Source organism: Vombatus ursinus, unplaced genomic scaffold, assembly GCF_900497805.2.
Source record: "Vombatus ursinus unplaced genomic scaffold, bare-nosed wombat genome assembly UNPS02014799.1, whole genome shotgun sequence".
Lineage (NCBI taxonomy): Eukaryota > Metazoa > Chordata > Mammalia > Diprotodontia > Vombatidae > Vombatus > Vombatus ursinus.
The window spans coordinates 26,441,658-26,466,549 of NW_020954577.1; the positions used below are offsets into that span (position 1 = coordinate 26,441,658).

General features: G+C 42.5%; 1 protein-coding gene across 1 annotated transcript in view; it reads right to left on the reverse strand.

Moving 5' to 3' along the window:
• The window catches only part of TMEM108 (transmembrane protein 108), a 375,444-nt gene that overhangs the window by 11,797 nt on the left and 338,755 nt on the right, over positions 1 to 24,892 (reverse strand). The window contains exon 4 of the mRNA XM_027872487.1: positions 465 to 1,404. Within this exon, the coding sequence (XP_027728288.1) occupies positions 465 to 1,404 (940 nt within the window). The remainder of the gene's footprint in view (positions 1 to 464; positions 1,405 to 24,892) is intronic.

Consider the following 24,892-nt stretch of genomic DNA (forward strand, 5'->3'; position numbering starts at 1 on the left):
GGGTGCTGCTGGGGAGAAAAGTGGGACTCTTGAGGGGAAAGGTGCTGTTGGGGAGCAGGGTGGGGCTCTTGGGGGGAAGGGTGCTGCTGGGGAGCAGAGTGGGGCTCTTGGGGGGGAAGGTGCTACTGGGGAGCAGAGTGGGGCTCTTGGGCGGGAGGGTGCCACTGGGGAGCACAGTGATGCTTTTGGGCGGGAGGGTGCTGCTGGGGAACAGGGTGGAACTCTTGGAGGGAAAGCTGCTGCTGGGGAGCAGGGTAGGGCTCTGAGCAGAGACAGTGCTATGGGACAGTAGACTGGGGTTCCTGGAGGAGAGGGTGCTGGACAGTAGCTCAGGGCTCCTGGTAGAAAGGGTGCTGCTTGACACCAGGGTGGGGCTTTTGGAGACGAGGGTACTGAACAGCAGTTTAGGGCTCCTGGTAGAAGGGGCACTGCTGGGATGCAGATCAGGGCTGGCCAGGGCCTGCTGGGTTGTAGAAGTAGCTCCCTGAGGGCTCCCCACCACTGGGGATGAAACACTGACATTAAAGGCAGCCTGGACAGAGCCCCCTGGGGCTGTGGAGACCCCAGGGCTGGCAAACAAAGGTACGCTGGTTCCTGGGGTCAGGGTGAGCCAGGAGTCACTGAGTCTTGGGACATCCTGTGACAGGTCACTGTGCAGGGGCTGAGAAGGCACTGTTGTGGTTTCTGGATCAGCGCGGAGCTTGGGGAGCTCGGTGGCCATGACTGGGGCATTGGGCTCCCTTCTGTGGCTGCTTTGGGAGGGGCTGCTCTCTTCTTCTGCCTGCCTGAGGCCTTTCATTCTGTCCATAGGTGGTGTCCACACTCCACCATCAGGCTCTGTGGTAGCAGCCATGACCTGGGGCCGTGGAGAATCAGAGGAGTGATTAGAAATTGGATTTTTTGAGCTGGGGGTGGAGGGATGGGGCTCTCTCTGGGAACCAGGCTCTGTGGGCTCTGTGAAATTGCCTTTGTAAATCTGAAAGATCTTCCCAAGAGGACGAGTCTGCCCCAGATGCAGGGCACTCTGGTTGCGTGCCCGGTGAATCTCCTTCCGGCCGGCACCACCACCAGCTGCAGGTGGGAAAGGGCGAGCAGACTTCCTCGAAGAACCTGGTGGCCGTGGTGGGCGGCGGGTTGCTGTCACCACGGTGGCAGGAGTGGTGTTTGTTAGGGAGTGTTTCTTGGAATGGGGGGGTTTCTTTGCCACAGTAGTCGGGGCAGCATCTGTCGGCGGGTGACTGTTGGTCTGGGGAGCTGTCACCACCACAGTGGTGGAGCTGAGGGGCACTGTCACCATAACAACAGGGGTAGTGTCCATCTGGGGGCTCTGAAGTGACACCCTGGGAGACGGTTCCTGGGTGGCAAATACCAGCTCTTCTGTCAGTGCCAAGATAAAGAGAACACCTTGGGAGAGAGGAAAAGAGAACAATTAAAATTTCTGAAAATGATTTTTATTCTGAACTTAACAAACACCAAATAAAAAGGGCATTTCTATACACATAGAACAGAAAAAAGAGGACTGTACATGAAACTGTGGGTATCTATTACATACAGTTGGCTTTCCTTTAAAAATATCCACTAAATTGAACCCCTAGCTTCCAAAGCTGTCTTGCTTCTGTGATTCTTTTTGTTTTTTTCTTCTACTTTTTTCTGTGCCTTTAAAAAGGGTTTCAATGACCCTCTTTTTTTTTAATGTGTGGCTATTCTATCCCTACCCCCCGCCCCCCCCCCCCCAACTAAAACTCTCGTAACAAATATGCATAGTCAAGGAGAAAATTCCGGCATGAACTATTCCTGAAAATGTGGGCTTCATTCTGCACGTTGATGCCATCCCCTCTCTGTCAGGAGGTGGGTAGCATGCTTCATCACTGGTTTTTGATCTTTCCGAGTTCAAACAACTGAAATGTAGAAAGGAAAGTGATGGGGGTCGGGGTGGAGTACTCAGCATACCAGCTCCACCTTGGGCTTCATGGATGATGTTTGAAGAACCCTGGGAGCAGAAAGGGAAACCTCTCGGATGCTAATTGTCACTCTGTACCTCTGTGGCAGCATTGGGCCTCACAGAGGGGTATCTGCTCGGTTGTGTTTAAAGGATAGATTTCAATCACTTCCCTATGGGGAGGGAAGCTGTGTATTGATAATGAAGAGCAGTTAAGCCATGCTGCTGTGCTCATTTCCACTTTTCTTCCTTTCTTCGGAAAAACCAAAGCTTCGCTGATGTCTTGTTTCAGATTTCTGGATGTATGACTACTTCCCTCTCATTCCCCTTTCCCCTGCTTTCTTCTGATGGTCTATACAGCAGAAACAAGCCTCCCCACATCCAGGAGCAGCTCATTCTAATGGGCTGCAGTGGGCCTGGGCTTTTGGTACCTAATGCTCAACTGAATGACAGGCAGCTGGAATCAGGGAAGGATGGTGTGCTCACTGAGGGAAGAATGAACAGGCAGAGTGGTAACTATTTATTCCCTCTGCCTTACCCAAGGTGGTGATCATGGTCTTAAAGCTCAATGGTACAAGAAGAGTCTAGAAGGCTGAAGAGTAGCTTGGATGGCCAGACCCCTGTATCCCAAATCTGACCTATTAACCACCTGCTGGCACACTGGGGTTCTACCTGTCCTGGTTTTTTTTTGCACCATCCTCTCCCTGACTCCACTTACTACCATATAACCAGCCCCCCAAGGAATTTTCACATTCACACCCTGTCCTTTGGCAAGGCACCTTTGGGGACCTGCTTCTTCCTCCCTCTGAGTAAGGACTGCCATTTTCATCATGGACGAAATCAGGCTCATTCAGAAAGCTTTCTATGGGTTAGGAAAGCTCTCCCTGGAGAAAACTATCAGAGGAATAGTGTGATTTTTTATAGGTTTCTAATGCAATCAGCTCCTATGCATGACTTGTGGCACTCCCAGGGTCCAAAGTCTGCTACCTTTTGGACTGGCAAATGGATTATCTGTCTCTACTCCCAGAGGCAATGGATGCCTGCTGTGAATGCCTAGGTCTACATGGCACTAAAAAGCCACTTGGTCAAAGAAGATGCACTGCATCACCCCCAGCACAGTGTTCCCTAGGAGTCTGGGAGTGCCCTATAAAGGTACTGGCAGCATCGAGAGAGGCAGGATCCCTCCTGAGCTTCTGGGAAGCATGTGGATGGAGCTTTTTGCCAAAGCAGTGTGCTTTTGGAGACCTGCTGAAAACAAAGCACTTTGCAGGGGGCCGCTTCCCTGTCTGGTCTAGGCCAGGGATGACTCTTTGGAAGCCCCGGCCCCTATGCCACTTACAGTAATGCGGTGTGTTGTTAGGGCAAACACTGGCCTCCTATCTGCTCCTGCCCTTAATTCACCCTGACCAAGTCATTGCTTCTGAATTTTCCATCCATGATTCAGACCAAACATGACCAGCCTGTCCTTGTTTATTCTGCATCATTTATGAAGGATAGAACCTGGGAAGAGGGCAGAATAGCCCTGGTTCCTTATGGATGCTGAGGAAACACTGATTGATGCTATTTGGCGAAGAGGATGTGAAAAATGAAGGGAGAAAGAAGTGGATGCAACAATAACCACGAGGAACAAAAGTCGCCAACATCTGAAGTGATCCTTAGTTATTCCCGTCCCTCCACTGCAGCTCATTTCCAGCAAGGACATTCTATTCTTAGCACCTTTGGTCCCGACCTCTCCATTTACACCACGGATCCCTTTATGGTCCTGGGCTTGACAAATGTCTTGGTTTAGCATCAATGAGAGAGAACATAACTTGCTTTCAGATGGAAAGCAGACTAAAAAGGACAGTGGGGAATTCATCCCAGAATCTAGCTATGCTTCTCACTCTTCAGAACAAAAGACATTTAGGTTGGGGGAGCAGTTTTGGAAAAATCGACTGACTGTACATTGTTGGCAGAGACACAAAATGATCCGTTGTTTGGGAGCTATGAGAGGTCAGACATGACACTGTTCATACCCTTTCACCCGAAGATCCTGCTAGTGGCTGTGCGCACCCACACAGTAGGCCAAAGATGGAAAGAAAAGTATCACATCTATCAACTTAGTCATAACTGAACTCTTTAGAGTAGCCCCAGACTAGAAAGAAAGTGGGTCCCCATCAATTGGAGAAGGGCTGACAAAAATATGGCATGTGAATGAAATGAAAAATGATTGTGCCATCTCATAACAAGTATGAGGAATTCAGAGCAACATGAGAATTGTATGAAATGGTAACGAGTGAAATAAGCAAGACCAAAAGAATAAGCTACACAATGATTTACATTAATGCAAATGAAAACAACAGTGAAAGGCAGCTGAAATGAGGTTAAGTGCAATGAACAACCTTCGTTTGGAGAACAGAGATACAACACACATTCCTCTTGGTAGAGGTGGGAGACTACAGATGTGAAATGTGGCATACACTTCCAGTCTTAATGGGCAAATCTGATGATTTTTCTTTGATGAGGAAGGTGCAGCATTTTGGGAAATGATTATAATGGTTTAAAAGAAAGCATAATTTTATTTTTTTAAAATTAATTTATTTTTAGTTTTCACCCTTCACTTTTATAAGATTTTGAGTTCTAAAATTTCCCCCTTCCCTTCCCTCTCCCTTCCCCAAGATGGCATGTAATCTCATATAGAATATACATGTACAATCATATTAAAGATATTTCCACATTAGTCGTGTTGTAAAGAAGAATCAGAACCAAAGGGAAAAACCAGAAGAAAGAAAAAAAGAGAGAGAGAAAATAGTACGCTTCGATCTGCATTCAGATTCCATAGTTCTTTCTCTGGATGCGGACAGCATATTCCATCTTTAGTCTTTCGGAATTGTCTTAGATCATTGCATTGCTGAGAAGAGCTAAGTCTATCAAAGTTGGTCATTGCACAATGTTGCTGTTACTGTGTGCAATGTTCTCCTGGGTCTGCTCACTTCACTCAGCATCAGTTCATGTAAATCTTTCCAGGTTTTTCTGAAATCTGCCTGCTCATCATTTCTTATAGAAAAATAGTATTCCATTACATTCATATACCACAACTCATTCAACCATTCCCCAGTTGATGGGCATCCCCTCAATTTCTAATTCTTGGCCACCACAGAGAGAGCTGCTTGTAAATATTTTTGTACATGTGGGTCCTTTTCCCATTTTTATGATCTCTTTGGGATACAGCCCTAGAAGTGGTATTGCTGGATAAAAGGGTATGCACAGTTTTACAGCCCTGTGGGCATAGTTCCAAATAGAAAGCATCATTTTCAAAAATGGAAAACAACATATCTCACCTGCCCTAAGGTGTAGTCACAGACTCACAGGACTGAAAGGTGGAAATGCATTTGCACTAAGTTTATGCCCCTGCTTTCAAGGAAGGATGCATCTAACAATCCCAGGTGTGTTAATATTTCCTGCTGTTTAATATCTTCAGGGAAAGGGATTCTATATGGACCCATGATGAACCATGCAAGTTACTCATCTATGGGACCGTCGTCCTCTTACATAGGCTGAATTGACGAAAATAAATTAAATCAGACAGCTCACTGAATCCCTTATATATATCCTGAACCACCACTAAAGTTCCTTTTTATCTTGTTCTTTTTTAAATGCACATTTATACGGTATTTTCTATCTATCTATCTATCTGTCTGTCTGTCTGTCTGTCTATCTATCTATCTATCTCTCCATATATATGTACAGTTGGCAGGGTACTTACTTGGAATGAGGAAGTCCTGATTCATATTCTGCTTGTGACATTTACTATCTGTGTGACCCTGGGCAAGTCATTTATCTTTTATCCGCCTCAATTTCCTCATCTATAAAATGGGGATAAGAAGACTTAGCAGTAACGTACCAGTATACCTTATTCTACCCTCCTCATGGAGTTGTATTGAGGTTCAAAGGAGGCAATGTATGGAAAATTCTTTGCAAACTTCTAAGTGTCAGTTATAATGATTCATCTCACCTTCTGCAGCCCCAGGACAGCCCATTGCACTTGGAAACAACAGTAATTGATTGTGGGTTAGTCTTGCCTTATATTCAAGTCTAAATTGCCTCTTTGGGACTTCTACCCACTGCTCATATTTCTGCCCTTTGGGCCCCCTCTTCTTCACACCAGATCTTCAAATACTTGAAAAGACTGAAATATGTCCTCATCTTTTTCCCTCCCCCTATCCAAGTATCCCCTCCTCCAGGCAAGCCATCCCAAGTTCTCATATGGCATAACTTCCTTCCTTCCTTTCTCTTTCCTTCTTTCTCTTCCTTCCTTTCTTTTTCTCTCTTTCCTCCTTTCTCTTTCTTCATTCCTTCTTTTCTTTCTTTCCTTCCTTCCTTCCTTTCTTTTTTCTCTTTCCTTTCTCCCTCTCAATAAACTTAAGCTATTTTCTCTTTGTTTTTCAAATCCATTTTTGTTTTTTTTGATTCATAAGCATTTATTTTCTCTATCTCCCACATTCTCTTCCCCCCATAAAAAAAGAAGATAAGCCTTTGTAATAATATACATGTTGGGGGCAGCTAGGTGGCGCAGTGAATAGAGCACTAGCCCTGGAGTCAGTTGGACCTGAGTTCAAATCTAATCTCAGACACATAACATTCACTGGCTGTGTGACTCTGGGCAAATCACTTAACCCCAATTGCCTCACACACACATGAAAATAATATACATGTTGTTATTGTTCAGTTGTGTCTGACTCTTTGTGACCCTCTGGACCATACTTGTCCATGTAGTTTTCTTTTTTTTTTCCTTTTTGTTTGTTTGCTTGTTTGCTTGTTTTTGCTAGGCAATGGGGTTAAGTAACTTGCCCAGGTCACACAACTAGTGTCAGGTGTCTGAAGCTGGATTTGAACTCAGGTTCTCCTGGTTCCAGGGCTGGTGCTCTAACCACTGCACCACTGAGATGCTTTCCCCCCCTCCCCCAATGCAGTTTTCTTGTCAAAGATACTGGAGTGGTTTGCCATTTCCTTCTCCAGTAGACTAAGACAAACAGAGATTAATTGACTTGTCCAAGGTCACACAGCTAGTAAGTATCTGAGGCTGGATCTGAACTTAGGTATTCCCGACTCCAGGTCCAGTGCTGTACCCACTGAGCCACCTAGCCATCTCCAATAATATGCGTAGTCTTGCAAATTCTCCTGTCGGTGATGTATTGTGGCCTCATCTCAGAGCCTGTGCCATCCTGTTTGCCCTCCTTCTCTAGTTTGTCAGTAACCTCCAGAACTAGACACAATATGCCAGGTGTTGTCTGACCAGGGTAGGATGCAGAGGGCCTACAGCCCTGTTTGCTGAGTCTTTCTTGGGGTAGACTAAGCCACACTAGCTTTTTTTTTTTTTTTTATCTCTGGACCTCAAGTTCAAACATCCATCTACTATGCCACGCTATTGTCCATTCAGCCCAGAGCCCGGGGTCACTCTTCTTCAGAGAGCATAATTTTGTATTTGGACACATCCCACCTACCATCATTCTTGGCCTCTTCTATCCTCCCTCACCTGTCAGTGCTTTTCCCTCTGAGATGACTTTCTCTGGATGTGTCTTGTATGTACCTTGTATTTATATGTTGTCCCCCCCATTTGGGCATGAGCTTCTTGGGTTCAGGGGCTATAGTGCTTAATCAATACCTCTTAACTGACCAGTTTCATGGAGAAAGGACTGTGGCTTCCAAAGGAACTCTGTTATAAACAGGATAATAAGAAGACAGATGTACAGCTGGTGTACAGCCAGTTTTCATTTGGGTGATAACATTCGGATTGTAAAGTTGCTTTTTCTAAAAATTCGGATCATAAAAAGGTTATTACAATTTTATACTCCTATTTTCCTGCCCTCTTTCTCTAATGCAGCCTTCAGTATGTAAATCAGCCGAACATTCACCTACAGTCCTTAGTACAAAAGACTAAGGACTGAATAGATTGTGAATCTCAAATAAAGTGTCCAGGGCCTCTAAATAAGGGCTTGTAGAATAAATACAAATTTATATTCAAGGCATCTTAGAGAAGGATGCCCAACTCCCCTCCCCCCAGTTGATGGGGGGGAGGAACACCCCAATTTGCATACCATTTGCATGAATTGGCATAATGAGTTCCGGAGTTGCTAAATCAAAATAGGTAGGGTGAAATAAACTAAATTAATTCAGTCAACTAACTACAACTGTATTACAGCCCAATATGGCAGACTTGGATGTACTTGAAAGATAGAGCTGATTTTTAAACCATGGACGAATGAAAATTGGGGATGTCAGGCACATTGAAGGTGAATAACATGGATGTTGGGAGAAGACCCTGGGTTTCTTAGTAAAGATGCTTGTATGATCCCAAGGGCAAGGGAAGAGAAATCAAGTTTATCTCTATTGTTGGAATGGTGGCTTTTGTCCTCACTGGTGGCATCTGGCAAAGCAATACACTGTGTTTTCCTTTACTCTTCTAAGGCACGTTATTTTATATACATATATATATACACATACTCACATACACATATATACATATGTACACATATACACACAATACATATACATATGCATATGTGTGTATATATGTATGCACATAAATACACACATGTACATGCATATCCTATATATAACTATATCCTATATATTATATATACATATATATCCTATAAACACAACCCTTTTCACTCAATGAACTTATCAACCACCCTGTTCCCTCACATCAGCAAAGTTCCTTCCATTGTCTTTTCATCCAATGACTCACAGCCTTTTTGGAATTTAGACATTATTGATTTGTTTGATTTTTATGACACCCCTTCTTACCTCCCTCCCCCCCCAATTCCAAAGTACTATAGGGAATATTTGTGTTTTCTTTATGAAAATGAATTAAAATGAATTTTGTTTTGATAATTTCTTCACACTCTATAGATTATAGAGACCACAGATTTAGAGCAGGTAGGTACCTTAGAGGCCATGAAGTAAACCCCTCCCCATTTTACAGAGGAGGAAACTGAGGCTCAGAGATATTAAGTGATTTGCCTGAGGTCTCACAGGTAGCATGTGATGGAGCTGGGGTTTGGACCTAGGTTGTCTGCTTCCGGTTCCAGCTTGCTTTCCCATCTATCGTTCTGTGGCATCACGCAAGGGTTGGGAATCTGTGCTCTAATTCCTTGGTCACCAGGGGTTCAATGTATACAAGCTTTGGGGAGAGGGAAGGTTTACATGTTATATGAATCCATTCAGACACAAAGTACTAACGGGAAGGAGAAAATATGCCCTTATACCTCTTGACACTGCTCCATGCCTTTTTCAACAAGCCCATTCATTCCCTTTTCTTTTCACAGACTCCCCTTCCCTACTCAGGTTCCTTTTTCAATCCAAGATTCAAGAGAGTGACCTTCTTGAGACTTTCCTTGAAGTCTGACCCATCATTGAATCAAAACTAATCACTGAGCAAAGGACTCTGAGAGGCCATACAGTCCATTCCCCTGATGTTGGGGCAAGAAAACCATCCAGCAAAGCTAGAAATGTATCTGACACTTAAAATCCTAGAAAAGACCATTCCACTCTCTCCTTCAGTCACTCCTATCAATGCTAAACCACCTCTTGGTCTAGAAATTCTTCCCCTATATCAATAAGCTCATGCTCTGTTATAAGGCATGTTTTACTGGTCTGAGATCCTAGAATCAGAGATAGAAGGGCCTTCAGGGGGGCAGATCAGATGGGCTTCCGAGGCCCCCTCCATCTCTAAGTTTGTATTTTATCAGGGGAGATAACTGGTATATTTCTGAATATTAATTAATTAATTAACCAACAAGCATTTGTTAAGCCTCTCCTAGGTACCCATGCACTGTGCTAAACGCTAAATGCTGCAGATACAAAGAAAAAGCAAAAACAATTGTTGCCTTCAAGTAGTTTACATTGTAATTGGGGTGACAACAAATACACATAGAGATATATGGCACAGATGGAAGGTGAGCAAGAAGATATTAAATATATGCAAAAAAATACATTAAATGCAGAATCATTGGGGGGCAGGAGAAGGAAGGTCCTAGCAGCTAGCAGGAGTAAGAAAGGCCTAATGATAGTCCAGTTACCACTGTTTTTGATGTTCTGGATTTTGAAGGTTCAGTCACTTTTTTCCAGTTGTGTCTGACTTTTTGTGATCCCTTTTGGGTTTTTTTTGGCAAAGATACTGGAGTGGTTTGCTATTTCCTTCTCTGGTTCATTTCATAGATGAGGAGGCAAACAGGGTTAAGTGACGTGCCCAGGGTCATACAGCTAGGAAGTGTCTGAGACTGGATTTGAACTAAGGAAGATGAGTCTTCCTGACTCCGGGCCTGGCACTCTGTCCACTGCACCACCTAGCTGCCCCATTCTGAGAGTACCTTTTATCAAATGACAAATTTAGAATCTCTATTTCTCAGAGCATGGTCTTCCTTGTTCAGAAACCTTTCCTGAAAACATGTACATTCATTTTCAGTGTGAGCTGGGGATCATTTCCTAAGAAGGAACAAATAACTAATTGCCCCTGTCTCTTCTGCTTGAGGTTGTTAAGCTGTAACTCTCTGGGTCATTGAGTTAAAAGAGCAGAAGGAATCCCTCAGAGTGGTTACAGCTAATTGGGCAGCTACCCAGGCTTCCTTTGGGAATAGTCTGGGGATCACTGGTTCAACCATCTGCTTTATCAGGTCACTGACTTCATAGGCGCTGGTCCCTGGGGGATAGCCTTCTGAACACATGCAAAAGAAAATTGCTTTGGAGAGTCAGAGGATGAGAATATGTCTGTTAGCAACCCAGGGGCCATGAATGCAATGGAAACTTGTGGCCATGGGTCCCAGAAATAATACCTCTAGTGTTTGGGCATCCAGTTGTAACAGATGTTTCCATGACTCAGGTTATACATTCTGAGAAAGGGAGAAAAAGAGTTGGAAAAGGAGGGAAGGAGGATGACAGGAGAAAGGCAAAAAGCATATTATTTCTTCACCTTGGAGTCAGATTTGGAAGCTCATTGGGACCTAAGTGCTCACCCAACTCCTGGCTGTCCCCTGGAGGTGTATAGAGGAAGGTACTAGAATTTCTATGGGTGCTCTTATTGGATTCTACATACATGGGAGCAAGTCCTGTGTGGCTGCTACATTGGTCCCTCCCTTCTATGACCTTTTATTGCTGCACATATGTTTATTACATTTTCAAAAGGCAGGACAATGTAGTTGACAGAGCGCCTGACTGGGAAACAGAAAGACAAAACCTGCCACTTTGACTTACCAATTGTGTGACCCTGGGCAAGTCACTTAATTTCTCTCTGAGCCAGTTTAGAAAATGAACTTGTATTCCTAGCACTTAGCTCAGTGACCGGCACGTAGCAGATGGTTAAAAAATGTTTATTGATTTATTGACTATTGAACCAGGGTGGTTTCTATGGTTCCTTTCAACTCTAAATCTATGACTTGTGACCATGAAGCATGTGAGAGAGAGACAGTATGGCAGAGTCCAGTGGTTCTCAAACAAAGTATGAATTTTGAGGCCCTTTTAGGGGCTTTTGTGAGGCCAAAACTGTTTTCAAAATAATTCCATGACATTTGCCTATTAAAATACTCTTTTTGAGAGAATTCTGGGAAGATGGTGGAGTAGGTCAGAAAATTTCAAGCTCTCCAGATTTCTCCCACAAACAAGACAAAACAGCACCTCAGGGCAAATGTAGAGTGGTAAAAACAAACAGGAGTTGAGGCAGAACGATGGCCCTCCTGAGGGAGGAAAAATCCCAGGACCAAGGTGTGGTCTCAGTGAAGAGTAAACACCTCTAGGCTAGTTCTGCTGAAATAACAAGCTGCAAGTCCTAAGGCTAGTTGAGTTGGGAGGAAGCCTCCGCCCAGCCATAGGAATTTTCACCTCTCAGACAGTGTGGGGAGTTAGGTGTCTGAGTAGGGGAAGATTGAGGGAACCTCTGATGATAAGGAACATCAGACCCAGTGCTGCCAAGATGTGGCCCTGGGTGAGAAGGAACCAGCACACATCTGCTGAGTTCAGAAGCAGTAGGGCGGGGAAGGCACTGGCTGTGGGCACTTACAGGACGGCAGAGTTCTTGATTTTGGTTCCAGGCTAAAGGGGAGAACTGAAGAAGGATCTGAGGCCAGAGGCACCATCCCCCATACCCCAGGACTAGATGTGATTACTGCTATAAATAAAAAAAAAAAAAATAAGCAGGCAAAGGGGAAAGAATCCAACCACAGAAAGTTACTATGGGAATAGAGAAGACTGGTGTTCGTCTTCAGAGGAGTATATTGAAGCAAAAAAGTCTCTCCTACCCCAAAGAGTAACATCAAATGGTCACCTGCCCAAAAAGAATTCATAGAAGAACTTAAAAAAGACTAAAATCAAATGAGAGAAATTGAGGAAAAAATAAAAAAAAAATAAGAACAATCTAAGAAAAACAAGATTATGAAAAGAAAATCAACCAACTAGAAAAGGAGATCTAGAATCTTAAGGAAGAAAATGATTCCTCAAAAATTAGAATTGGGCAAGGGGAAGCCAGTGAAGTTATAAGAGACCAAGAAATAACAAAACAAAATATAAAGAATGAGAAAATAGAAGAGAAAGTGAAACATCTCATAAGAAAAACAACTCATCTGGAGAACCGATCAAGAAGAGAAAACATGATAATAATCAGACTACCTGAAATCTATGATCAAATAAAGAATCTTGATATAATAATACAAGAAATAACTAAAGAAAATTGTCCTGAAGTGTTAGAACAAGGGAGTAAAGTAGAAATAGAAAAAAATCCACTGATCACCACCTGAAAGAGATCCTATGAGGAAAACCTACAGGAATATTATAGCTGGATTCTGAAACCCCCAGCTCAAGGAGAAAATGTTATAAGTAACAAGGAAAAAAAATTCAAATATGATGGAACCACAATTAGAATCACACAAGACCTAGAAGCAGTTACACTAAAAGACCTCAGGTCTTGAAACACTATATATTGAAGAGCAAAAGAATTGGGGCTGTAGCCGGAAACATCATACCCTGCAAAGTTAAGCATAATCCTGAATGAAAAAGAAAATGGACATTCAACAAATTGCCAGACTTTCAGCATTTTGCTGCAAAAAGACCTGAAATCAATTGAAAATGTGACATATAAGAGCTAAGAGAAATATAAGGTAAACATCAAAGACTAATTACAAGAGACTCAATAAGGATACACTGTTTACTTTTTATATGAGGATATGTAAACTGTGTGTCTAAGATTGTTATTAGTAATTGGGTAGTTAGAAAGAAAGACTGAGGTAGAGTTGAGTATGATGAGATACTAAAAAGCAAATCATTTAGGAAAAGGTAAAAAGAGTAATTACCTTATATAAATGAGGTGCAAGGGGAAGAACTGACACAAGGGTATTGGAAGGGGGAGGAGGGCTGGTAGTGCTGGAACCCTGCTCTCAATGGGAACGGGTTAAAGAGAGAACAATACATACATGTCTAGAAGGGCATAAAAGTCTTCTAAATTCAGAAAGAAATAAAAGGCGTAGGGGATAGGGTGGGGGCAGAGGAAAAGAGAGAAATTTTAGGGTGAGGAAGAGAATAAGAGAGGGGCGGGGAAGAGGATAAGGGGGGATCTCTGGCGGGAGGGTAAGTTAAGCAACGAGAGGGCAAGGTAGTAGGTGGAAGTAAAGTAGAGGAGTCAGGAGAGATAGGAAATAAGAGATATACACACAGACATAAAATAAAGATCAAGAGTAGACTTTATGAGGGAAAAAAAAGCAAGGGTAGTAATCATGATCTCAGACAAAGCTAAAGCTAAAATAGATTTAATTAAAAGAGAAAAATGAGGAAACCATACTATATGTCAGCCGTATTAATCAATATTATTTTTAACTAGATAGTATAAGGTTGGAATATTATTGTGGTATAGGAAATGATGAGTTAGTGGAATTAGAAAAATAAGGAAAGATTTGGACCTCTGAAGGAAGACATTATCTACTCAGAAACAGAGGACAAATAAGGATAGTACAGTCTTACATAGATGCATATGAATGTATATATCTACATATGAGTATGATTATAGATATCTAAGTATATGTAGGGGTATGTAAGTGTATGTATATGTGTACATATGTCTGTATATATATGCTTGTGTTTATATGTGTATAGCTATATGTGTACATATATATGTATATGTGTGTGTATCTCTCTTTCTCTATCTAAATATATATCCACGCTTAATTGTAGCCTCCTTGGGGGAGGGGAGGAAGGAAGGGGAAAAAAAGAACAAAGTAAAAAGTGCACAGCAGAGAACAAAAGAAAATTTATATGGAAGCAAAGACAGCTCTGAACACAATGTGTAGTATTTATTGTGTAGACTTTCTTGAAATGGAAATTTATTGCTGTATATTTTGAATCCTCTCTTATGTTCTGTTTCACACATGGCAATGCTTTTTTTTTCTTTTCTTGTTTTGTATATAAGTTTATGTTTCTTTTTTTTTTCTTATTGTGTATTTAAGTTTAAAATAAATTAATAAAAAAATAAAATACTCTTTTTTTCAACTTCACATCTGTGTGAGGCTGAATTTTCTTCATACAATTAAACCAAGATAACATATTGCAACAAATTAATTGCAGAAACAGATAAGAGAATCTAATTGTTTTCTATTAGGCCAGATAGTAAAGTGATTTGCAATAATATGAAAATAGGGCCACTCTTCTCTCATTTGTTTCAGAAAATTTAGTTGTTTTTCATGTAAATATGTTATTTATCTGAACATGTAATGAGTTTATTATTGCTATTTTAAAATGATTAATAAGTACTCTAAAATGTGTCAGTTTTAATTTCTAATATGGTAAATATTGGTATCAGGGGAGTGCTGGATCCAGTTTGTACCAGCTTGAGAGAACCATTTGCTAAATTTTCAGTGTGAGTATCTACACCTTGGAAATGAGCAAATGCTACAAATCAGGACTTGATTTATTGTTTTGTTGAATTCTAGACTTAAGAAAGTGAGAGAGAAAATGTCAATACAGATTAATGCATCTCTCCTACTCCTGTGAGCTGGTTGTTAAACATTTACCAGCACATCCCTGGATATAACTCACATAAACAAAAACTCTTTGGAGTCCTCAATAATTTTTAAGACTGTACAAACTGTGAGAACTGCTGGTGTAGCAGATAGCAAAAAACAAACAACAAAACCCCCCCAAAATCCTTGACAAAATCCTGTCTCAGATACTAGTTGTAAGATCCTGGAAAGTCTCAATGCTTTCTGAGCCTCAGGCAACTCTCTAACACCATAATTAATCAATCAGTCAATCAACACGCATTGATTAAGTGTGTCTTTTTGTGCCAGGAACTATGCTACAAAGACAGGAATCAAAGGTGATATTGATGAGAACTCTGGGGAAATTATAGATCTGGAGACGCATGGGAGAAGGAAGGGCTGGAGGCCTGGGGCCTTCAAGGAAGCTTGTTTGTATTTGATGACACTTTTCTAGAGGGTGAAAACATCTGGAAAGTTATATGGTTGGACATCCCTGGACATCCCAAACAAGCTGGGCTTGTTTGGCCCCAGGTCACAGAAACCATAGGGGCAACTAGGTGGTGCCATAGTGCAGAGAGCACTGGGCATAGAATCAGGAAGATCCATCTTCATGAGTTCAAGTCTGGCCTCAGACTTACTAGCTGTGTGACCCTGGGCAAATCACTTTACCCTGTTTGCCTCAGCTTCCTTATCTGTAAAATGAGATGGAGAAGAAAATGACAAACCACTCCAGTATCTTTCTTCTTCTTCCTTTTTAAAATATATTCATTTATTTATTTTGGTGAGGCAATCAGGGTTAAGTGACTTGCCCAGGGTCACACAGCTAATAAGTGTCGAGTGTCTGAGGCCAGATTTGAACTCAGGTCCTTCCGACTCCAAGGCCAGAGCTCTATCCACTGCACCACCTAGCTACCCCTCCAGTATCTTTCATGAAAACCCAAATAGGGTCATGAGGAGTCAGACACGATTGAAAAGACTCAACGCAACAACATGGTACCCATCATAGTAATCTAGGCATTTGTGCATTGAGAATGGTACAGTGACATGGTCCTCCTCACCTGTGACAATATAATACTTTTCTAGGTGCCATAAGACTTTGTCTAGTGAGATCATCTTTCATCCTGAATTATATCAATGGTTCTAGTTGGGGTCAAAGATGGCAGTGTGGCTTAATGGAAAGATCCCTACAATGTGAACTGGAAGGTTGGAGCCCTAGTACTGCCTTTACTACTATTATTTGTGTGATAGTAAGTAAATAGCAACTTTTCTGGGTAGGTGATGCAGTGGATATTGCATTTGGCCAAGCACTGGGCCAAGATCTGAGTTCAAATCCAACCTCAGATAAATGCCTGCTGTGTGACCATGGGCAAGTCACTTAACCTTTGCCTGCCTCAGTTTTCTCAACTGTAAAATGGGGATAATGATAATACCTACCTTCCAGGGTTGCTGTGAGGATCAAATGCGATAATACTTTTAATGTGCTTAGCGCAGTGCCTGGCATTTAGTAGGTACTCAATAAATGCTTGTTCCTTCCTTCCCTCTTCTCTAGGTCTCAGATTTCTCATCTGTGAAATGAGGTAACTGGTCTGGATGACCTTTAGATTCCTTTCAGCTCTATAATTCTGGCAAGATAAATTACTTCCTGCTCCATTTCTGGCGCCATCCCCCCAAAAAAACCCAGTCACAAGGAAAAGAAGACAAACCCTTTCATCAGAGATAGTTCTCATGCAAAGATCAAGGTTCATTCATAAGAAGTTAAGCTTGACTTCATTTTTTCTTCTCTCTTCCTTTGATCTCCTGAATCAGCTCAAGGAGAATTATGGCAGCATTTCTTTTCATGTTTCCACTCTGTTGCCTAAGCCCAGATAAGATGATTCTCCCATTTCTTTCTCCCTACCAAATATTTCTTTCCTATAAACTTCTTTCTAAAATAGCTTAATACCACTTTTCTCTCGGTTTTTGTGAGACTACTCTCCTTCCAGAAGGTTCCAGAGGACATGGGTTCAAATCTTCACTCTGCTGCTTACTAGGTGTGTGAACTTAGGTAACCACCACCACCACCATCACCGTCATCTTCATCACCACCACCATCATCATCATTATTATCATCATCACCACCACCACCATCATCATCATCATCATTTCATTTGTATAATATCTGAGAGTTTTCAAAGCATTTTAAATATACTAATTCAGTTAATTATCACAACATCCCTACAATATTGGAGTCAAATACCTGAAGTGACTCATCCAAGGAGACAGAGAATGTAAGTAGCAGAACTAGGTTTTGAACTCATGTCTTCTGACTCCAAATACTTCACTGGATTTTATGCTACTTCCCATAAAATAGTGAGGGCAGAGCATTGGATTTGGGATTGGGAAGATTTTGGTTTGAATCTCGTCTCACTGTGTGACCATAGACAAGTCACATCACCTCTTTTGATGTCAGTTTTCTCATCTGTAAAATGATTCAATAGAAAGAGCATTGACTTTGGAGTCAGAGGATCTGGATTCAAATGATGCGTCTCCCACTCTGTAGGACCTTGGGTAAGTCATTTAACCTTTTGGGTTTCCTCATATGTAATGAAGATATTTGGACCAGATGGCCTCTGAGTTCTCTTTTAGTTCTGAATCTATGAGCCTACAAACCCATGATCTTATGATCTATACTACCTACCTCATTGAGTTGTTGTGAGGATTAAATAAAATAATGTATGTAATGCCCTTTCCAAACTTTACACCATAAATGCCTATCGTTATTATTACTATTATTAGTAGTAGTATAGAGGATGGGAGAAACTATACAGAATCATTTTTGTTGGGTTATTAATGGCTGGGGGTGGGGTTCATGTAGGGAACAGTGGAAGGTGGAAGTGGGAGACTCACTCCCCACTCTTCACCTGCCCAGGACTTATATTCTGAAAGAGTTTAAGCCAACTATAATCCAAAGACACACACATACAGATGCAAACACATGCCTTAACAGTGCTCTCTCAAATGCTTGCCAAAGTCAAACAAAAAGAAATGTAATTGGGAATAGACAGATGAAAAGGTCATCTCCATTCCTAACCACATGATAGGGTGATTAAAATGCAGAGATTATTCCCTTGGTATGATGGAAAAGAACAGGAATACCTCACTGCAAAACTGTCTTGTTTTCTCCTAAGTCCAGATGGGAGATTCTTAGAAACATTCTATAAATGTCAGCCAACCCCTGCATGGTGTTCAGTGTAGTCCAGCGGCTGAGCCAGGAAGGAGGAAGTTAATGCAAAGGGTCTGAATGGAAGCTTTCAAACAACCAGGTATGAAGCTTATCACCTCACCTGCCTGCTGGTGTTGTTGTTTGTCCTTTGTTTTTGAAGAGGACCAATGACATCATGGTCATGTCTTGACTTGTGCATGAAATCAGATTTAAGTGAGGCAGAGTTGCACAAAGTCATCAGCCTCACTCTCTCCTCCAGAGTCAATGTGATTCCAGAACCATTATCAGAGATTTGAAAAATCATGAAAAAGTTGGAGAACCAAGATTGGAGAAGGGCAAATGTGCTGATTTTCAAAAGAGAAAAGGGAATAAAGCTTCTATCTTACAGGCTTTATTTCCTTTTCTCCTTTGGAGCTTGACTTGCCCATGGTCACAGTAAAGCTATGACTTGATTTCTAAGTCTAGAATGTTGTTTGTCTTTCATTTTCAGAGGACCAATGACATCACTGGGTGATGTCGTGACTCCTGTGTGAACTGGATTTAAGTGAGGCAGAGTTGCACAAAGTCATCAGCTTTACTTTCTCTTCATCGAAGTCCAGTGGCAGGGCAAAAGTCAAGACAACTGGCGATGGCCCAGGATGCAGTGGATGACCTTGGCACCTTCGATGTCTGACCAAGCTCTAAGTGCTCCACAGCGCCTCCTTCAGCCTCCTTCATGGCCTTTGGAACAAACTGTTCTCTTCCGCCCACTTTGCCAGTGGAAGTCTTCACATGCTTAGGGTAGACACCCCCTTAATTCACTGATGGGTTTGAGGGCTGTCAGTTACCCTCAAGCTGGTTTATTCTGTCTGCTGAGACAGCTTACCAGGGTGCAGCTGCTGCACATGCTACAGCTTCTTGGAGTCACAGGTGAGAGTTGAATGAATCAGGTAGACAGCAAAGTTGGATGAGAAGCCCTGAAAAGAGCTCGGCAGCCCTCTCACCAGAGATGCTAGTCCTCCTGAACACCCCATACAGCTCATCTCCTGTAAGCTCTCCTTCCTATCCTATCATCTTCTACTCCTTCCTCCTACTTCTAATCCATAGAAAGAGAAGCTGTAGCTCCCTAAAGGGGAGTTCCTAGCTTCTCTTTTCTCATGGGCTTTAGGAGATATAGAACCACTGTCTACAGTGAGATGCTCCAGTGCCCTCCCTCTCAAATGATCTTATGTTTGAGGACATCGTGTTCAATTGTTATTTATTTACCTATACTTGTGCCGTATATAGTCTCAGAGGTTCTTGTGGTCTCCTCCGTTAGAACGAAAGGGATTGCTTCATTCTTTTGTACTTGAGTTCCTACCGCCTAGTTTAGTGCCTGGCATACAGCTGGCACTTGATAAGTAGTGGTTCATTCATGCTGTTAATACTCAAAGCAAGAGAAAAGTTCTCCAAGAGGAATTCCTAGGAGCATTCATTGTGATCTAGAAGAAATCCCAGGATCATAGATTTAGAGGTGGGAGGGACCTCAAGAGGCCATCCGGTCCAGCCCCTCATTTTACAGATGAGGTATCTGAAGCCCAGAGCGGTTGGTTAAGCGGCCTCAGCTTCAAGATCACACAGAGAGGAGGAGATAGAGTGGACATTTGAACCCTAGTCGTCTGATGCCAAATCTAGCTCTTCTTCAGGACCACATTTCCTGGCAACATTCCTGTTACAAGGGAATGTCATGGCACTGCCTCGATTTTGTGGACACATTTTTCTCCAAACATGGAATAAGCAGAGAGTGCAATTACTGGTCAAGGGCTGCATAGCTATTCAAACCATTCAAGGTCATTCAGAATAGTGAGGTGGGCAAGGTGATGGGGTCCCTGCTCTGACAAAGTAGGGAAGCTGCATAAAACTGGCCACATCACTTACTACCTGGGAGCCTCAGTTTCACATCTGCAACAAGGGGCTGAGGATCATGGTCCTCTCTGCCTCATAGAGCTGTGGGGAGGAACACTCTTCCTAAGACCTGAAGCCCTACAGAAATGTGTGGTTATTCTATTACTCACCTTCCACATTAAGTGTGCCTACTGTGTGCCAGGCATTGTACTAAGGACTAGCCATACAAAGATGAAAGGAAATGGTTCCACCTTCTCTATTGACCAAAGACTCAGGTTATATGAAAAGGAAACATTCGTCTTAACAATGGGATGAGAATGACAACCTCTCCCCTGGCCCCAGCTGCATCAACACCAAATGCATTTACTGGACCTGGGGGTATTTTTTCCAGATAAATAAATTCTTCCTGCTTTTGGCCCCATACATTTGAGGCAGCTAATCCTACCCATGAACAGCAGAAACAAAATTACAGATGAACGGGACTCCAAAAACAAACAAACAGAGGCAGTAAACCACTGGACGTGACAATAAACACTCTGGTAATTAGGCAAATCACTTTTCTCTCCAACTCCTCTGATCAATCTAATTATGTCGAGTCCAGAGGATCTTAAGGAGGGAAGGAGAACTAAGGTACATACGAGGTAGAACACTTACCCAAGGGCCCAGGCTGAGTGGGGATGGGGATAGAAGGGGACACCCTCCCTTGGTCCTGCCTATGAGCTCACAGACAGAATCACTTATCATGGTATAGGCATCCCAGCCCTTGCAAAGTCCCACAACATTCCATTTCTAAGTATTACGTGGCAAATGCAACTTCATTCCTTTCTAGGACTCCAAAGAATTATGGGAAAGATTTTGCCCAAGGTTTGATGAGATTTCAGCTGGATATTCCCAAGAGCCTTTGGATCTCCTGCCAGTGTTTAACTCTGACGGAAATCTTGCTGAAGACAATTGAAAAAATGAGGCACAACACCAGTCTTTTAGCAGCATGTGGCTAAAAGCAGCCCCAACAATAGTCTTGGAAAGAGCTCATAGGAAGAAAAGGAGAGGCCCGAACTTGACACGGTAAGAGGCCTAACATCTCCAGAATTCAGCTAAGCTTATCATGCAATATTCTAAGTCCTTCAATTGCCTTCAAGGCCCATTAAAATGGTTTTCCAAGTGCCATCTGTCCCCAGCTCAGGCTCACACTCAGGGAAGGTGTTGGGTGAGCTCAGAGAGAAAAATTAAGCTTGGCATCCTGAATAAGTGAAATATTTGGGGGTATAAAATCACACGGAACAGAGTCAATCTCTTTGTTTAAACACCAGCGTCTATACTACTGCCTACCCAGTACTGGACCATCTAAAGAACAGGACCACTGCAAAAAAGAAGAAGAAGGCAAGAACAGAGCACCCAATCGATATGTCCTAGGTAATCGCTTACATGAAAATAGTACTGGGGTCTGTTGCTTTATATCCTTACCCACCATCTGCATACAGGGCTAGAAATGTTACCTCTTAGTATCTAAAGGATGCAAATGCACCCCCATGGAGGAGGGTGCTCCTCTGAGGACAGGAGAGCTGGCAGCTTCTACCAATGTGAGTTTTGGAGGAGGGAAGACATGGCAGCCTCCATCAACACGAGTTTGGGAGGAGGAAAGGCCATGGCAGAAGCCAACTTGTAGATGTGATTTGCAGCGATGTCCAGGAAAGTAAAAGAATGTCTGCTCCCTGTGGGACACCTGTGTTGGGAGGAGGCCAGGGAAGCTGGGTTGTTCCCGAGCCTTTTCCTCTTTGGGTGAGGGTCTGTCTGAGGGGCTGCTTGCTGTTCTTGCTCCGTTTTCCATCAGGCCTGACGCCACTGGTCTGACACTGCTTCATTCAGTTGCCACAGAGGTTCATAGCCTGTTCTAGGTTACTGAGACAAAACGGCACAAGCCCCACAGCCGCACAGCCTGGTGAGACTGCCTCATTTTCTATTTTGAGGCAGAATGCCCATACTCCAGGGCATAATTTAGGTTTTGCCACCAAGACGGATTTCACAATTGAAATTCTGCGCCTGTATGTGTCTGGGAATTAATGTCTGCCCCACCCCTCCCTAACCCCCTTTCAGTTATTTCTGGGATTAAGTACAAAAGAAAAATGACAACAAATAGTCTATCTGGCTATCTCACAATTCTCTTTGGGGTGTTTGCCTTCCAATTCACATGGGAGAATGGTTGAATGAGGCCTTAGAGGCAGATTCAAATAGTCTTTCAGACGGCAGAAAACAGCGCTGGCTTATGTGTGATGAACCCTAGTGCTTCCACAACAAACACTATATAGATATCATATATATTATATGACACTATATGTAATATACAATATACTATATAACGCTATATATCAACACATATGTGCACATTCAGATATAGGAAATATATAAATATACAACATGGCATGAACATATATGTACACATTTGTAAGCGAACACATCGAAACTTCACAGTATGCACATACATGTATATATCCATATATGAACATATGAAATATATAACGTGTGTGTGTGTATAGGGGGCCTCTCTGGTCCCTAGTTTCCTTATCTGGAAAGTGATAGGACTAAATTAGAAAGCCCTGGTGATCCCTCCAGCTGCTAAGTCAAGATCTAAGTCTTCTGATCATTTTCCTTTCCTCCTTGTGATGCAAGCTGACAGATTCACACAATGATAATAATAATAGCTAATATTTATATAGTACTTCAAGGGTCACAAAGTCCTTCACAAGAGCAGCAGGGATGGCTGGCTGAATAATCCCAAAGAGAGCATCTAAGGGATCTGGCAACTCATCCGATATGGCATCTAGGGAGAGGGAAGGGTCAAAGAGGATTCCCAGGAGCCTGGCTGACACATACATGGTCTGTGCCTGATTCTATAGTGATTCCCTTCGAATCAGGAGGCTCCCGTAACAAAAAAGTTACTAACCAACTCAGTTAAAATCTCTTATTATTTATGAATGAATCAGTCCTTTAGGAAGCTTTTTTCAGCACTTAGTACAGGGCCTGGCACCTAGGAAACACTTAATGAATTTTTGTATACTTAATTTGACTCGATAACTTTTGCTTTTTAAAAATTGTTTTTCAAAGGAACAAGTCTTTCCCCCACAGTCTGAGCATGTTAATCCTTTTAAATAAGATCCAACAGATTTTAAACTGGTTACAAGCAGTTTCCCACGAAGGGAGATTTCCCAGAAGAGGGGAGGAATGGTGATCCCAAGTCAGGGGAGCATAAAGTCCATGCAAACTCAAGCCCCTGTTTCTCATCTTGATGTCTCAAGGAAGATAAGAATCTGTCCCCATCTACCACCTTCCTCAGGGGAGCGACTGTGCTGAGCACTTGGTCCCCGGGGCCAGATCGATAGGAAAACAGACCACAGAAAGATGAAGCGCTCTAGGGGGTTTCCAAGGAATTCAATCTCATAGTTTGTTTCTAGTAATGATTTTTTTTTAGAACAACCATATCCTTTAGGATTTTCCTGAAGGCCAGGCCCATAACGTACAATAGATACCATCCTTGTCTTAGACCTGGGTTCAAAACCTATACCAGGCACTTACTGGCCATGTGACCATTAGACCTCTCTGATCCTGGTTTACTAACCTGTTAAACCGGGAAAAGAAAATGCACACTAACTACTTCACAAGGTAGTTGTGAGGATAACATGTGATAATGTAAGTAAATAAAGTATTATTATTATTAGACTATAATAGCAAGGTTGTTACTGATATTACTGAAGGGATTGGAATTCTTTCAGGGAATATGTAGACTGAGTATTTCAACAAATATTTCCTCCTTTTTTTTTTTAATTAGGCAATTGGGGTTAAGTGACTTGCCCAGGGTCACACAGTTAGTGTCAAGTGTTTTGGTCTGAGGCCGGATTTGAACTCAGGTCTTCCTGACTTCAGGGCCGGTGCTCTATGCACTGCCTCTCAAGTATTTTCTTCTTAAGTGGTTAATATCTGTTAGATACGGGAAATGTAAGTACCAAAATACCAACAACAACAAAACACCTGCCCTGTAGGGGCTGACATTTCTCTGGAGGCTACAACATATAAAATAGATAGGTAAGTATGAGATCATCTGAGGAGAACAGAACAAATAATTAGGTAAGGGAGAGGCCAGTGAAGGCACAGAGATGGCCTGCTGGCTTCAGGGAATGACCAGCAAACTCTTTTGGGGGGAATGCAGAGTGCTGGGTGAAGGGCAGTTGTGTGAACTAAGCCTGGAACGTAGTTTAGAACCAGTTTGTGAAGGGCTTCGAATGCCAACCGTAGGAAGTTAGAACCAAAAGCAATGGGTAGAAGGTACAAAGAGATAAACTGAAGCTTGATGGAAGAGTGTCTCAACAATTTGTTTTGATTTTCACTCATTTCTGGTTCTCCATGACTCCATTTGGGGTTTTGTTGGCAAAGATACTGTCATTTCCTTCTCCAGCTCATTTTACAGATGAGGAAACTGAGGCAAACAGGGTTAAGTGAGTTGCCCAGGGTCACGCAACTAGGAACTCAAATTTGAACTCAGAAAGTTGAGTCTTCCTAACTCCAGGCCCTGCGTTCTATGCACTATGGCGCCACCTAGCTGCCCCAATCTCAACTAGAATTGCCCTGAAGCGGCAGCCGCCTCCAAGCATATGGTAGATTTCCCCTTTGCTGAAAGCCTTCAGGCAGAGGTGAGGTTACTCCTTGTAAGTTAGAGGGGATTTCTTTGGTGTATGGATTGGATGAGGGGGTCATTTTAGTCCTCTCCATCTCTCAAATTCTGTGGTTCTATGAGTTTGCATTTTGTCCTCGAGCCAATAAGCTCTGTCTACACAGCTTCTGAAAGAACGAACAAATGAAAAAAACATTCATTATTAAATGCTTGCTATGTGCTAAGCA